General features: G+C 38.5%; 1 protein-coding gene across 1 annotated transcript in view; it reads left to right on the forward strand.

Annotated features, from left to right (window-relative positions):
* Positions 1-15,773, forward strand: part of LOC108671605 (teneurin-m) — a 70,040-nt gene that overhangs the window by 37,224 nt on the left and 17,043 nt on the right. Inside the window, exons 11-13 of the mRNA XM_047885370.1 lie at positions 2,613-2,749; positions 3,419-3,514; positions 3,884-4,088. Coding sequence (XP_047741326.1) covers positions 2,613-2,749; positions 3,419-3,514; positions 3,884-4,088 — 438 coding nt within the window. The remainder of the gene's footprint in view (positions 1-2,612; positions 2,750-3,418; positions 3,515-3,883; positions 4,089-15,773) is intronic.

Here is a 15,773-nt window from a genome sequence, read left to right on the forward strand (position 1 = left end):
CATGATACACGGACAGTGCGAATGGGTCCATTGCTGGATGATCACGGTTTCCTTCAACTGACGCGTTGCCAAAACAAAATTTCGAAGTAATCCATATTCTGATCTGCCATATGAGACGTGACCGCGTTTTTGAATTTTGTCGAACTAAGGTGCCGTCGGGTCAATTTGCTCATGATATATTCTAATGCTTATATTAAATGATCGTAACGTGAAAGTGGCGAAACCGATGGATTGTTATTGTGTACATATCTTTCTTTGGCGTGTTCTCAGGTAAAAGTACTTATTTCCTTTATTCTGAATAATAAAGGGTAGATTATTTTGTAAGCGATTTACCCAAATCCACGTGGAAACCAAGAAAATCTATTAACTGCAGTCTATTGGATATAAGGGCTAAATTTACGTGTCCATTATCGCTCAATAATTCAGTTATAATTCATTTCTTCCAAATGATGATATATTAAATTTACTTATTCCTTGGAAGTGTCTTTCGATCATCTTAAAGTCACGAATTTCTGGTGGCACACGAAATTCCGGAGCCAAAATTTTAGTTTTACTTTTCATTTACTCGCGTCATCAGCCGACGGCCATCTCATGTCGCCGTCTTCGTTTTCTGATCAACTTTGCCGCTAAAAGTTCCGACCGGCGACACCCCTTCGTATATTTTGAATGCAGCGTCACTTCATGTAAACAACTTCTATTGTGCTTCTTGTGCTTATACTGATTACATTTCGCAGGCTCTGGTTTTAACAAAAATATTTGCTTTTTGCACAGTTCGTATCGAGCATGGTTTGCGGTTGCGTTTTTGGTACGAGAACGGTTGAAGCCGGTCCTAATGAGAAGTCTGAAGTGGTAAAAAAATTGTTTTTACCGCTTATGTTTTAAGTTTTTGATTTTTAACTTTATCGATCTGTTACACACGTAAACTTTTCTTTCGTGGATAATATCACAAAGCGTGTACATTTCGCTAATTTTTGCCTGCGGCAGAAGAATTTGTATTTGCAGATATTGGTTTTAGTTTAACTTCTGATTTCATTTCTATTCTATAAAATTTAGAGCAGAACAGCACAGATGTTCATTTACTGAAGTCTGCTATTGTTTTTTTGAGGATTCGCTAGTTCAACGCATCTGTGACCTCATATATTTTTCGTCCACAAATTCCGGAAACTCGTCTCTTCGGCAGCACCGGACGACAAAAAGCAAGCCGTCCCTGCCATTCTTCGGCTGTGCAGTAAAAGCTAAAGCCCATTTTAGACCCTGCCTTCTCCCTCTACTTACGTTCTCGCCAAATTAAATCGAGCTTTTTTCGCAACAGATTTTTTTCGTCTCCGTCGTCACCGGTTTTTAGCTCTGGCGCATTTCTGATGCTCAGAAAAATGGTTTGGGTAACGTGGTATCCAAGAGCCTCCATTTTCTGGAGCAATTTGCTTCTTCTTGCTTGGCATTGCAATTTGATGGCGAGAGACGAAGCAAGCGAACGCCGCGAAAAGTGCAGAGCTTCGTTCACTCATGCGGTGTCTATATGAAGCGCCCCCATCCCTCCAGCGCGCTTCAGCCCTAAACTTTGTTCCGCTTGCAAACTTCACGCGAGTCTCGCCGAAATGAAGAGCCTCCTCGTACCCTGCAATTTTTTCCTTTGTGGGCTTTTTGTGTGCTCTGCCGAACGGATGCCCCCCGTGCTCTGTGCTAGCGCTGCACAATATCGAATTTGGGAACGTCATTTTTGGGGCATAGATATGATATGTCGATGTCACGATGCTGGCAAAATGTCATTTGTCAATTTCTCACACTGATTTAGTCCAAAATTATAATTGATTTACAAATTACTTTCAATTACAAAAAATACAGAAAATTGCTGTTGTTAATTACATACCAATTGGAGTGACATTTTTTTAAGCAAGTGTAACGCAAATTTAGAATCACGTAAGCTTCGTTATTCCTCTCTTTGCAATTCTGCCAACGATGGTCGTCCGGAACAAATGGGTGTGCGTTTCTACTTGACCGCTAAAGTTAGGATTGAACGTTCCTCTTGAAGATAAGAACAATGTGATAGGAGTAATTTCCTCGTTTTTTTTGCGCGACGTGTTTGTTGATTGTTAAGTGTTTGCACGTGTTTGTTAAGTAACTTGAGCACGTGTTGAACTGTCGTGTTCACAAGTACAAACATGTGAATTGTGTACTTCTGAACAAATTGCAAATCCATCAGAGTATTTTGGGTTATACTAGCATTTGTTTATTTTAAGAGAGTACGCGATTCCCTCCAAATGCCTTTCTCAATAGAGTAGAAGAGGCAGTTTCTCGTTAGAAGTTGAATAAATTTGCAATTTGTAACTTGGAGGTCGTTTGCGTTTTTTATACAATATAAACACTCCTCATTGTTCTGTATCAAAATGATTATGCAACTTATGAAGCCCATATAGTCTGCCGTCAATATGCTCCTCCTGCTATACCGTAATGTTTCCATCTTATAAATCGAACCCGCGTTTCAAAACTATTTTTAATTCAAAATCATCTATATTTACCTGTTATTACCTTATATAATGTTTACCTGTTGTTATGAATCAACCGTAGATATAGTGTTACGTATCACTCATCGTTGATGCTGGTGTCGCCAGGTGCAACGTGCACGGCCAGTGCAAGAACGGCACCTGCGTGTGTATGGCGGGCTACAACGGCCGCCACTGCACCATCGCTGGCTGCCCTGACGAGTGCGGCGACCGCGCGCATGGAACTTGCTTGGCGGATGAAGACGGTGGGTGCAACGGCCAACTGATATTGCTACACTGGACTGGTGAAATTTCGGATCAACTACACTGAACTGGTAAAATTTTCGGTTCCACTGATGATTTCGGATCAACGCCGAACTGAAACTGGGGCTACATTGAACTGGTAAAACGGACCCACGCTAAATTGGTAAAGCACACAATAGTTAAAGGGATGAACTGATGAAACGAGGCGACACTGAACCGAAATCGGGGCTACAATGAACTGGTAAAACGGAGCCACTCTGAATTGGTAAAGCACTCGATAGTTAAAGGGGACAACACTGAACTGATGAAGCAGGGTAACACTGAACTGATGAGCGGAGCCTTTGCAGGCGCATTCAAGCCAGTTTCACCTGCTAGCGAACGAGTGAGTTGTAGGTAAGGAACTAATATAACAGGCTCATTCTTCTGTATAGCCACTCAGGTTTGTAAATGCTGGAAAAGTCATGATCTGCTCCTCTGCATAGCCTAGAAGTCGTTGGCATGCAGTTGAATTATTTTTTTTCTCACATGGTTCGCCATATAAAGTTTATTTCAATTTTATCAACCTACGGTAGTTTAATTGGGTCATAATGGAAAAAAACTTGAACTAAAATCATTACGTGAGCTAATTGAAGTATAATTGTTATGTAGGCTAAGTTTTGTTTCGCCGACAGGTTCTTGGTACTGTCACTGCGAGGAGGGCTGGGACGGTCAGGACTGCTCCGTGCAGCTCGAGATGATCTGTGATGATGGCATCGATAATGATAATGGTGAGTGTAGCATCGCATGATGACGGTGGATGAGGTGTCCATGAGGATGATAATGGGGATGCATTGATAATGATAATAATGAGTGTAGCATCGCATGATAACGGTAGGTGTGGCGTCAATGAGGGTGAAGGTGGGGCATGCATTGATAATGATAATGGTGAGTGTTGAGTCGATGTTGATTGTGGCGGGTTTACATCAACGATGATGGGAGTAAGTATTGGGTGCATTCGACAATTGTTGCCTGATCGATGATTCCATGGCTTACGTCTATTACATGTTTAATAACATGAACACTTAGGTGCAGATTAAGTTTATATTTAATATTCACAAACTCAGAGACTAGGTTTTAGTAACATAACCATGCTACAGACGGCCTGCAAGACTGCGTTGACCCAGAGTGCTGCTCGTCTCCGGTATGTGACAATAAAGCAACCTTGTGCCTCAAAAGCAAAAGCCCCGTCAACATCGTCCTCTCTAAGCCGTCCCCCGAGTCCACGAGTTCTTTCTACGAGAAGATGAAGTTCCTCATCGAAGAGAAGAGCCTCCAGGACTTCACCAGCAACTTCAACGAGAGGTTAGTGGCCGACTGCGTGTGTGGTTCAGAGCTTCAATTGTGTCTTGAGTAATTTAGAATTACGAGAGGTTGGCGCTGCTAGTCTATTGAGTGAATGAAAGTGCTTCAGAAATGTTTTGATATGCATTAATATTTGATGGATCTTGATTTAAATGAGCGATATTTGATGGATCTTCTAAATGAGCGACAAGAGATCTAGTGGGAGCAAGTGGGTGCTGGTGATGATGCACATATCGTTATTCTTTAATGGATACTCATCCCAGGTCAACGAATTGAAATTTCTGTGTGTGTGAGCCGATTTTACTATTGACACTTTAATGCAAGTTTCTTGTCGCTAATGGCTGTTGTGTTGATATGACTCGTTGATGATGGGGTTGGTTGAGGTGTTATGAGCATCTTCAAAACATCATTCGTATCGCCGTATTTATAGTTATATTGTTGATGGTTGTTGATCATGATGTCTAGCGATATTCTTGGATACTATTTTAGCTTTTTCAACGTTATAGTTATTTTATTTGTTTTTTTTTGTATAAATTTTATACTCACGACTAGGAAAAAATTTTAATTTCCCATGTTTCATGCGTTTGTTCCCCGAGATAAACGCCTCAACGTCAGCTTAAGTTCACCAGCCTTAGTGTGGCATTTAACGAAACTAAATTTGAACAGAACTACCGTTCCGTAAGGGCATATTTTGATAATGGATGACATGATATTTTGCTCATAAATATTACCTTGCCTGAAATCATGCGCGTTAGTGATATCGATGCTGACTATGAATGCTCACCTCGATGCCCTCAACGTTGGATACACGGAAAGTTTCTGTTGGTAATTGCTTTAAGACTGCTGCATTCGACCGTTAGCGCAAACTCTACAACCCCTAAACAATGAAAATTTTGGCTATTATAAAGACTATTTGACCTCGCAATTAGAAAAATCTGTTTGCTTGCATGAAATACTTCCGACATCATTTTGTTCAATACGTCAATCATTCTGTTTATTCATTTGCAAGTTTAACCAGCAGTTTTTTACTTCTCTGCCGATAACTCGCAGGCGAGATGTTGTCATCTGCGTTCAAATCACATTATTCCACCGCTTAATGGTGGTAAATCTGCAATAAAGGTTCACTTTTCATCTAAATGATACTAGGAAACATTTGTCGATAGTAGCTGAATTTTACGTGACATCGTCGTAGTATTTTCTTCGTAAGGCGTAACTGCGCTTCTGGGGGAGGGCCATGATTTTATTTGCGGGTAATCACTCACAAGCTCGCGATTTACGCAACTTTTCTTGTGGGCTTATCGACGCCATCGACGCGGCTTGAAAAATGACTTGGCCTTCGTTACCTTGGTCGAGAACCAACGAAAAAATTGGTTATCAAAGAAATCCATCGTCGCGTTTGAGACAATGACTTGCTTTCAAGTTTAATCCGTGGGCCATCTGAGACGGGCCGGGAAGTCCCATGCGCTCTACTGGCAAGAATTGCTTGAGCTAAGTGAAAAATATCCGTAAGTTAATTTCTAGCTGGCGAAACTAATTAATACTTGGGTGAAAGGCTTTTAAAAAATGTATATACTATACTATACTATAGTATAACTATACTATGTATTAACTATAAATCAGCATCACCTGATTTAGTCAGCATGATTTTTCGGTTGAGTGAAAATTCGCACTATTGACATTCCGATGAAAAACCCTCAACAATATTCATGGGGCTTTCGTTGATGATGGCAAGTCTCTTCTCGAAGTTCGCATCCACAGATCTTCACATTTCACCGTTTACTGCTGATAGCCGTATGAAAACAGACTCATCTACTAAATACAATTCGGTTTCCAGAGAAATTTTAGCTAACGTAACATGCATTGAATGGTCGCAGGGAAAAAATTATCACATTGTCGTGTATAAATGCTCGCTCTGTATAATTATCGTGCAATAGTCCTTCAATTCCTTTGATTCAGCCTCCTTCCTAAACACTAATTGCTTCACTTCTGAAACAATGGCTACATCTATTGTTAAACGGACAGAAATTTTTATGATAATTTCTGCACATTCAGTCATTGTTTCAACAGCATAACTATTTCAATTTTTATCGTTGCGAGTAACTTGTCATCAATTTGTCTTTCTGGCATCCAATTGATGGGACTTATCGTTGCTATTTTAATTGAAATTAGAGGTCGATGATCGAAAAATTGTTCGATGTCGCAGTGCGGTCGGTCGGAGCAGCGCTGCCGATGACGGCAATTAATGAAAGCGAAGGCCGCGAACCAGACGTTGACTTATTGCTCCCTGCACTTCAGGGTTAATATAATAAATAATGATAACATAATAAATAAATATTGTTCTCTAGTTTCGAACCGCTCGGCTTCCAATCTGCTATTCGTAGAGTAATACAAGTCAACATTTACCATAGATTTCTAGTTGTTCTGAATAATTTCACCAAGAAGAAGTGGTCCTGGCTTTGGGTGTCACGATTTTCCTAAGCTACGTGCAATTAATCGGAAGAGCATTGACCCTGAAACTTTACTAGCATAAAATGAACTTCCAACGAGCGATTGGTGGAGCGTCTTGCTACTTTGAAGTTCGTTTGGTTTGGACAAACTTTCGTACTCCGAAGTTTTCAGATCACGTAACTTGCCTCATTTCCTAATCGTAATAAATTCGGCGATACTTACATTGGACCGTGAACTCGGCACCGGAGAGCACATGGGAGTTATGTTTACTCAACTGAGGTATTGGCAAAATGCTTGATTACATACAACACTCGATAGATGTTATGTAAAATATGTATATCATCTGTCCAAGTTTTGCGTTATCATATACCGTCACGCTTGTTCTTCTGATAATATCTCGGAAATAATTATATAATTTACGATATTAATTTTTTCAAAAGTAGTATCAAATCGAATGCTGTTCATGGTCGTAGCATCAAGTAGTTTTAATCGTAACTGGAGGATCTTTCACACAAACTGCCAAAGTTAAACCGTAACCGTAACGCATTCGCCAGTCGAAGGATTCGGTTCCATGTTTGCGTTGTGTTGGTTTAGTGTGAGAGCTGCTCGGCACTATTGGTTAGTTCAGCGACATCGTGATAATTTTATTATTATAATTGTTTTGAAGCCTATTTTCTTTTTGTTCCTTACCCATATTCCGTCTTTTCAGCCACATCTTTTCTCATTCATTTGTTATAATTTCTCTAGACCCTGTCAAGATTTTCCTAGTCGTGGTGGTATGGACGAATCGGTATCCTCTTTCCACGAATCTTTCTAATTTTGTCAATAGTGAGCAGCCAGCTTTCTTAATGTGGAGGTGAATCTTATTTATTCCTGTGCTATGAATGATTTTTCGGTATGGCTAATTGATGTTTGAGCGTTTGTTTCTTTGGTGTGGAGAGAGCTTGATCGTCCGAGTGTGTGCGTCCTGAACTCCTGATGCACTGAGTGATGTATTACTATATTACTATGCCATGAATACTCTAATTAAAGTTATTGAATTTAACATAGGGTCATAGTTATTATGTAAGTTATTACCTATACAATTATAGTACTACTAATACTGCTGCTGCTGTTGTTGCTGTCGTTGTTGGTTTGGTTTTCTAGTTGCTGTTGATGTGTATTTGTTTTACGCTTTGAACAAACTTATGACGCTACCTGATGAAGTGTTTTTGGTTGTAAGCCTTGTTATATGTGTACATGTTTGTGCTGTCACGACGCGGGCTAAGCCATCTCAGACTCATCCTCCCTGCCATCCTATAGGACCTATCCTGTAAAAAGATCTTATGAGAGTTAGAAACTTTCAAATCTTATGAATTATACAAATTTCCTTGCATATTAATTCCCAAGTAATATAATCACACGCTAAAGGGACAAACAATGAAATAAATTACCTGATTTACTCAGCATTATTATGAAGATGATGCGGTTAACTTTTCGAAGTGATAAAACTCGTATAATGTGACAGCATCTCAATTGTTATCAGAAAAGTTATTGAAAATTTAAAGCTCTTCTAAATTTTGACGTCATATTTCAAGCTAAGAGAATTGAGGTTATCAGGAAATTACGTTCGTGAACCTCCGTATCCTTCTTTTCCTGCCCCTCTAAACTTACTTGACTTACTTAGGCAGTAATTACCTTCTCTCCTATGCCACTCTAGAATTACCGCCCCTACGGCAATAATTACCTTCTCTCCTATGCCACTCTAGAATTACCGTCCCTACGGCAGTAATTACCCTTCCTCTCCTATGCCACTCTAGAATTACCGTCCCTGCGGCAGTAATTACCTTCTCTCCTATGCCACTCTAGAATTACCGATAATTACCCTTCCTCTCCTATGCCACTCTAGAATTACCGTCCCTACGGCAGTAATTACCCTTCCTCTCCTACGCCACTCTAGAATTACCGTCCCTGAGGCAGTAATTACCCTTCCTCTCATAGGCTAATCTAGAGTAACCGTCCCTGCGGCAATAATTACCCTTCCTCTCCTACGCCACTCTAGAATTACCGTCCCTGCGGCAGTAATTACCCTTCCTCTCATAGGCCAATCTAGAATTACCGTCCCTGAGGCAGTAATTACCCTTCCTCTCCTACGCCACTCTAGAATTACTGCCCCTGAGGCAGTAATTACCCTTCCTCTCATAGGCCAATCTAGAGTAACCTTACAAGCCTTCAACATTTTTTATGATCTCTACATATTATTTTTCAATTTTTTTCATATTCATTAACTATACATTCAAAACTTGGCTCACAACGAAAATAGGTTGTAAAACGTTACATAATAAATGTTTTTAAACAATTTCGTGAGAGATTTCCTTCCGCTTTTCCTCAAGAAGAAAAGCATGGAATGACAATTAAAATCTTCAATTAAATCCTTAAACAAAACTTAGAACCAACAATCCCCGATAAAAACATGTTTTGATCGTTGCTGAACATGATATATATTCGATTTTTTGTTCATACTTTTGTTCTAAAGGAGGCCTCATAACAATGAAAGTTATAAGGATCTTATTTAAAAATTTCTCTATTTGGTGATAAGTTTTATCTAGGCTCATAGTCTGCGTATAATAAAAGCAAAAGGTCAAGATCGTTAAGAAAATATCTTCCAGATGCCCTGCATCTCAGGTCAATAAAATTCCACAAAATACCAAAGTTGTGATATTATGAGCGCTAATTACCTGGCCGGCTGAGACCAATAAATTACCACCAGTTTAATCTAACTTTCCAAACTGCGGCACTGAAGAGGAAATTTTAGATTTTATTTAATTCAATACAGTAATTGGTTGTGAGTATAATCGCAACGGAATATCGGTTGTGAAATTTTTTGCTTTTGGCAAAGTATTCTCTAAATTCGGCCTTGCTGCTACCCCCTCAAAAAATATAGAATTGATTTATTTTTTATGTGAGGAAGAATTTATTAACAATAATGCAATACAAACATGCAAGATTAAAATATAATATCATCATCCGAGACAAAGTATGCAAATAATGAATGATAATTATTCTCTCCTTATCGAGGTACGAATGCTCACGTGGGCACGTATTTAATTGACGAATAAAAGATACGTGCAAGTAGGCGTGATTAACGTATTATAAAAGAGTAATTTACTCGCTGTCGTTGGTAATATTCTTTAATATTTGTTTCGGAAAGTTACACACACGTTGTGTTGTTAAAATAGCTTGAGCCGGGAAAGAAAATCGGAATCTGAGAGAATTCATTTCTTACTAACGTCACTTTCTACTGTGAGCGAAGTTTTTCATTCTTTCAAATTAGTTAGTTAATTAGTTATTAGATTGTGTTTGGGATTTTGGGGTGGGTTTTCTTTCGTTGATTCCCCCTCTTGGCGTCTTTATGAGATCATTTACACAAAATTTCTTGTAATATTAACTTCATTCTTCTTATTTTTCGTGGTGATATTCAGTCATAACCTGAAACTCATCAATAACTTTACACTTCCAGTTTATGACTCCGTTGTTCAACCATTTATATTGTAATTTGCTTATTTTTAGGGCTTGGCTATTCTTCCTTTCCTACCAACCCTTATCACTTCATTCCCTGATTGCTTCAGTTCTCCTTTCTTTCAATCGTACATCATAGATTACACAATTTTCATAAGATTTTAAATTTGTGGAATTCAGTTGTACGCATCTTGGTTGGCCAAGAAGATGAAAAGTGAATTTCACTAGTATTTTCTTATATACACTTCTCATAGGAAAAAACTTTTTTCTTTGCCCGTCTTATGAGTCAGGATTCCTTCTCTTGTCAATTTTTCCTAAATTCCCTAAGAAAATTTAGAGTCGCCCCAGCTTCTGGTAATCCAAATCAGAAGCTGCCGCGTCTGTAAATTTTCACTGGGTAACAAAATTTAGAGTCGCCCCAGCTTCTGGTAATCCAAATCAGAAGCTGCCGCGTCTGTAAATTTTCACTGGGGGATTACAGTGTCCGTACCATCATCCCTGTGAAATACTGTGATGTTATGGCTGCTCTTTAAATGTAACCTATTATTAAAATGGCCGTTCGTTCTTCTTACATGGAACTAACCATGCGACAGCAATACGCAAAGGTGATATACTCTCTTGACTACATAAGTTTATTACTTGAGTTCTTGGAATGAGGTATCAGTGCTAATATGTGTGTGCGTAGGTTAATTTAACAGTAAGGTCCGTAGAGCTTCCAATTTGGGTTCTACACTTTATTTGAATGCAACGCCTTAACCAACTGTTGATATGAATATCATAACGGTGTGTATGTCTTGTGTTTATAATAAGTTCGTACGTATGTTTTTGTTTATTTCTTTTCGTTAAGTTTATTTTGCCTCGAAGTCTCACGTTTGCATTTGTTTCGCGTCTGTGAGTCGTCTTATTCGCTCTTATGTTTCATTTTGAACCTGAATTTAATTTTGTATTTGGTCTGGCCATCACTTTTAACGATCACTACGACTTGAGAATAAATCCATAGCTGGCTTCTTTATTTCTACCATAAAATATAATATACTTTTTATTTCTTCCGTAATTGGCAACTGATTTGACCGAAGTCCCTCCTTAAGAGCGCTTCCTTTTGATTTCATTGATTTTTTTTCGTCTTTTAGCATTGCTGGTGTCCGTTGCTGTTGTTATCGATGTTATTTATCGCTGTGTGTGTTGTTGATGCTCTTGTTGATGTTGACGTGTTGCTGCCGCCATGTTGTTCTTCACACTCCGTATCTTCCTACGTTTATACTGACGTGTTCTTCTCTGTATACTTCAGTGTTCGCTGGAGCCTCTTTGCGCCGAGGTAAGATGAAGAAGTGTCTTTTTTACACACAAACACCACCACACATGTGACATTCACACACCGCCACCACACATGTGACCCACACACCGCCACCACACATATGACACATACACACAGTCATTATACATTTGCCACACCTACATGCATTGAACTCGTGCTCCTAGTACACGACTTATTATATATTACTAGACGACAAGAACTACCTAGAATGCGCTTGTCTAGCGAGTAGCTCAGACAATCAGGCCGCGGCTGCGCGTAGAGTTCCGGCCGGCCTTGGCCGCCGCAGGTCGCATGGCGCTGACGAATGGGCGAGGCATTTCGGTCCTGTCCCCCATCTAATCCTTAAACTAAACCATTTGTTAGCACTTGCTAATTAATATTCTTATTAATATCATCCACGTTGCTCTAGTTATATGCCATGTTAGTTTATCGTCAAGCAAAGTTATTGCGTCATTGTAGCTTGCCAGAAGACCGCCAAATAATAAGCACACTCGAAGATATTTCGTAGTTGTAATGACAAAGGCTCTGTTTTAAATAAGTTTTTCAATAGCTTTTTACTGATAGTTCTTCGATTCTTCCATAGACACTAACCTTCATGAACATAGCAGCAGTTGGGAACAGATCTCAATCGAATTGCAATTAATTCTGCAACAATACGATAAAAGAAAAGTTTAAGTTAATATCTGAGAGCACGTCCTGCCCCGCATGAACACTTTACTACATGTGAGCTCCTGGACGATTGTCATTATCACTGATCAAGATCATTAAATTACGTCTTACCCTAACAAAATTTAGAGTCGCCCCAGCTTCTGGTAATCCAAATCAGAAGCTGACGCGCCTGTAAAGTTTCACTGGGATATATTGCAATCCTTAACAAAATTTAGAGTCGCCCCAGCTTCTGGTAATCCAAATCAGAAGCTGTCGCGTCTGTAAGTTTTCCTTGGGGAGCGTCCATCGAAAAGATATTAATAATTTAAATGCTGATCAGTATCGGAATAAATTTTTTATCATTAATAATTTTGAAGTGTGTTAGTAGTTGATGCATTTTTCAAAACGGTGTTATCCACTTATGAGAACGTCGGTAGTTTCATCAACTCAAGCGCGACGCCTGCCTTTCGCTAATGAGACCGTCAACGTTCAACGCCCAACGTGTGAGATGGTCGACTTGATTGGAAGCTTCCGAACAACAATTCAAAACCTGTTTATTGCTTTTGCTTTCTCTTGAAATTATGAAAAACAATCTCGGTGCCAAACCCCAAAAATCTTTACCGGAAACACTATGTTGTATCGATGATTGTATACTGTAAAAAATATTAAATTATCTAGACCGGGAAAATAAGTTTGACATGTATGGGTAGAAATGCCTCGCTCCGTCACCCACGGTTGCCCACCACACACCCAACACTCCCGACAGTTTCTTATGGCTCCTCTGTGCCTACGATTCGTTCCGTTGGCTGCTTCAATCTCTTTTATTGTGAAATTGCGTTAATCTGGCCGTGGGTTTTCCATTTTACTCACATCACCCTTTGCTCTGCTTCTGCTGCAATGACCCACCATTTTATTCTTATGATTAACTTTTTACCTTATCATGTTTGCTGTTCCTTCATCTCTTAGGATCTGCCAATTTTTTATATATCTTTATTGATAATCATTATTGTTATCCAATCTTAACCAATTTTATATTTCTATGCATGTCCGCGTTAGCAGTTTCCCTTTTGCTGCACATTTTATTGTCCAATTGACATACATTTTACATTTCAAAAAATTTCCGTATTCCTTACGTTGATGAGCTTTTTGATTACTTAGTTCGTTTTATATACACGAATGCTTCTCTTTTTATATATTAACATGAACGACCGTAATTACAACCACCCTTCTTTTATCAACAATGTTCTTCATAACTGAAACAGAAAAATAATCTTTTTTGTCCTGTTTGGACTTTCACTTTTGTATGTGCGTCCGTTTTGTGCATGCCTTAAAGACGTTTCGTCTCGTCGTACAGGGAATACCGGACTGGATTTCGCATTTGGAAGTCATTGCCTAATCAGGCACATTGCTCTTTTTTGCGTGTCACACTAATAACACTTAGACTCAGGTCAAATTTTCATCGATACCAAACGTCTTGCTAAAGTAAAAAACTTTTCCTCCAGTTCGTAAAGATTTCATTATAAAATAAATATACTATATTTGCCCACAATTTTTTTCGTCGAGGTTCTCTAATAAAATTTCGGATAAAAGTTTTGCCATGCTACATCAACGACTAAGTTTGAAACTGTGCTACATCAACTGACAGTTTCAATTACAATCTCGGACCGTCAAGCTCTCGCTAGCGATATATTTAACACTTCACGATGTTTCACTCCCAGCTACATTTCAGATCTTATTCACCCTAAATTCATAGTGCACACTCAATATAAGCAGGATTTACGCTTAGAATTCTCCAAAAACTAAGATCTATTTGCCTGCATCGAGTTTTCTAGCGGATTTTCTTATTTGCAGGAATTACTTCACACGTGATAGGTTGTACCTATTGTAAATACCGGGAGACTTTTTCAGAGTATTTTACTCTGTACGAGCTAACACTCACATACTAGCTTAATCCCTTATCCTGAGAGACGTCTATTGTGTTCTGCTCTGTACCAGCCAGTTTGCTCAATAACTAGCTCAAAAAGATAACTAGCCCAAGAAGCGAACTATAGTTCAAGTAATCAACTAGCTCAAGAAGCGAACTAGCTCAAATAGTCAACTAGCTCAAGTAGTCAACTAGCTCAAAAAGTCAACCTAACTGCCAGCTTGTAACAAACGTAAATCTCATTTACACTTAACGCAGGATATTTCCTGATTTCTCTCGTCATTTGCCATCAGTTAGCTATTCTTTAGAAATTTTACCTTTAAACGTGCTTATATATTTTTTACTGTAAATACTAATCAGTTTGCACATTACTATTCTGTACATTTAATTCACTTTTTGGGATATTGTTGAATTCAATATTACCACTAACTTATGTTCAAATAACTCCTCGCAGTTTTGTCTGCAGGAATTTGAAAGACGATTTGCTTGCGTGCATTTCCCTATCACTTATCAAAACATACAGAGCATAATCTTTATTCTGTTGTCGAGACCCTGATCATACAAATAGAGTATATAGGGACTGTATAATCCAATCATTGAGTAATATTATCTACATAGGCTCTCGTAAATTGCTTTCAATATATACTTTTTTATTTGATTTGCTTTGTTTTGCTGAAAAAATATTCCATCTTGGTTACGTTTACTCGAGCTCCATTGAACACATTTTTCCTTAGTTGCTTCGTAATTTTATTTCTAATTAAATGAAATATAAAGCTGGTTAAGATTGCCAGTTTGCCTCATTCGAGTGGAATGAAGGATGACTCTTTAATATTTTACTCATCATTTTATGAAGTGACACTCTGTTCTTGTTAATAGTTATATACTGATGAAATTACCGTAGGCAACTAGGTTTAATTATTAATCACTGAAGACGACTCTTACTTTAACGGCACAAGTAGATATTTGAAATGAAAAAAATTTGATACTGTATTAATTCAATTAAAACTTAGTTTTTCCCCTTATGTCGCCGATTTAAATATATGGTCCATTCAGAGCAGAATGCGACGGTTTTGAGAACTACTCGTATTACCATCTATACACCATCTCATGTAAGGCATGTAGACTATAAAAGTAGTAATAATTTGACACGTGTCTGTAAATGATCGAGATAGAGTCATATCATATCTAAAAATTTTGTTTTTCTATTGAATCACTTTCCGGCATTCATTCTAGAATGACGAAGGTTATTATTTAAGTCTTCCTTACTACATTCCAAAGCCGCTTTGCTCATCAAAGACCCATTTTATTTCATTTATCAAGCTTCGAGCGTCTAATAATCTTGCTGTAATTATGATAAACCTTGAGTGGAAACATGAAAAACATTCCAATATTAGTTTGCGTGCGAACAGTGGCTCAATTTATTGCCTATTCAGGATTGTTTCAATTGATCATGTGTAAAAAGGCACGTAACTCCATTTTAAATCTCCATAGATCATCATTTGATAATTCAAAATTCAATGAAAGAAGTTACCCCAATTGCGAGAACTATTAAACTTCCCTGCGTTCAAGCCTGAATGCCCCATTTTAAATTCCGATTTATAACATGCATCATATCCCATCCCCGCTGCTTTTTCTTTCCATTTTCCATTAATACACAACCAACACGATTGCCTTCCCATCCATTCGAAATCTCCACGTTCCGGTCACACTGCCCCCACAGCCACGGGCGTCCTCTACCATATATACCATCTCTCCAGATATACGCTTGGCAATCGAGACAATTACTCTGTGTACTCCCCTTGTTTATTATACGGGTCTTTTTTCTGCAGTCCTAATTAATTAATAATTTACC

The sequence above is a fragment of the Hyalella azteca genome, unplaced genomic scaffold, assembly GCF_000764305.2.
Source record: "Hyalella azteca isolate HAZT.00-mixed unplaced genomic scaffold, Hazt_2.0.2 contig17699, whole genome shotgun sequence".
Taxonomy (NCBI): domain Eukaryota; kingdom Metazoa; phylum Arthropoda; class Malacostraca; order Amphipoda; family Hyalellidae; genus Hyalella; species Hyalella azteca.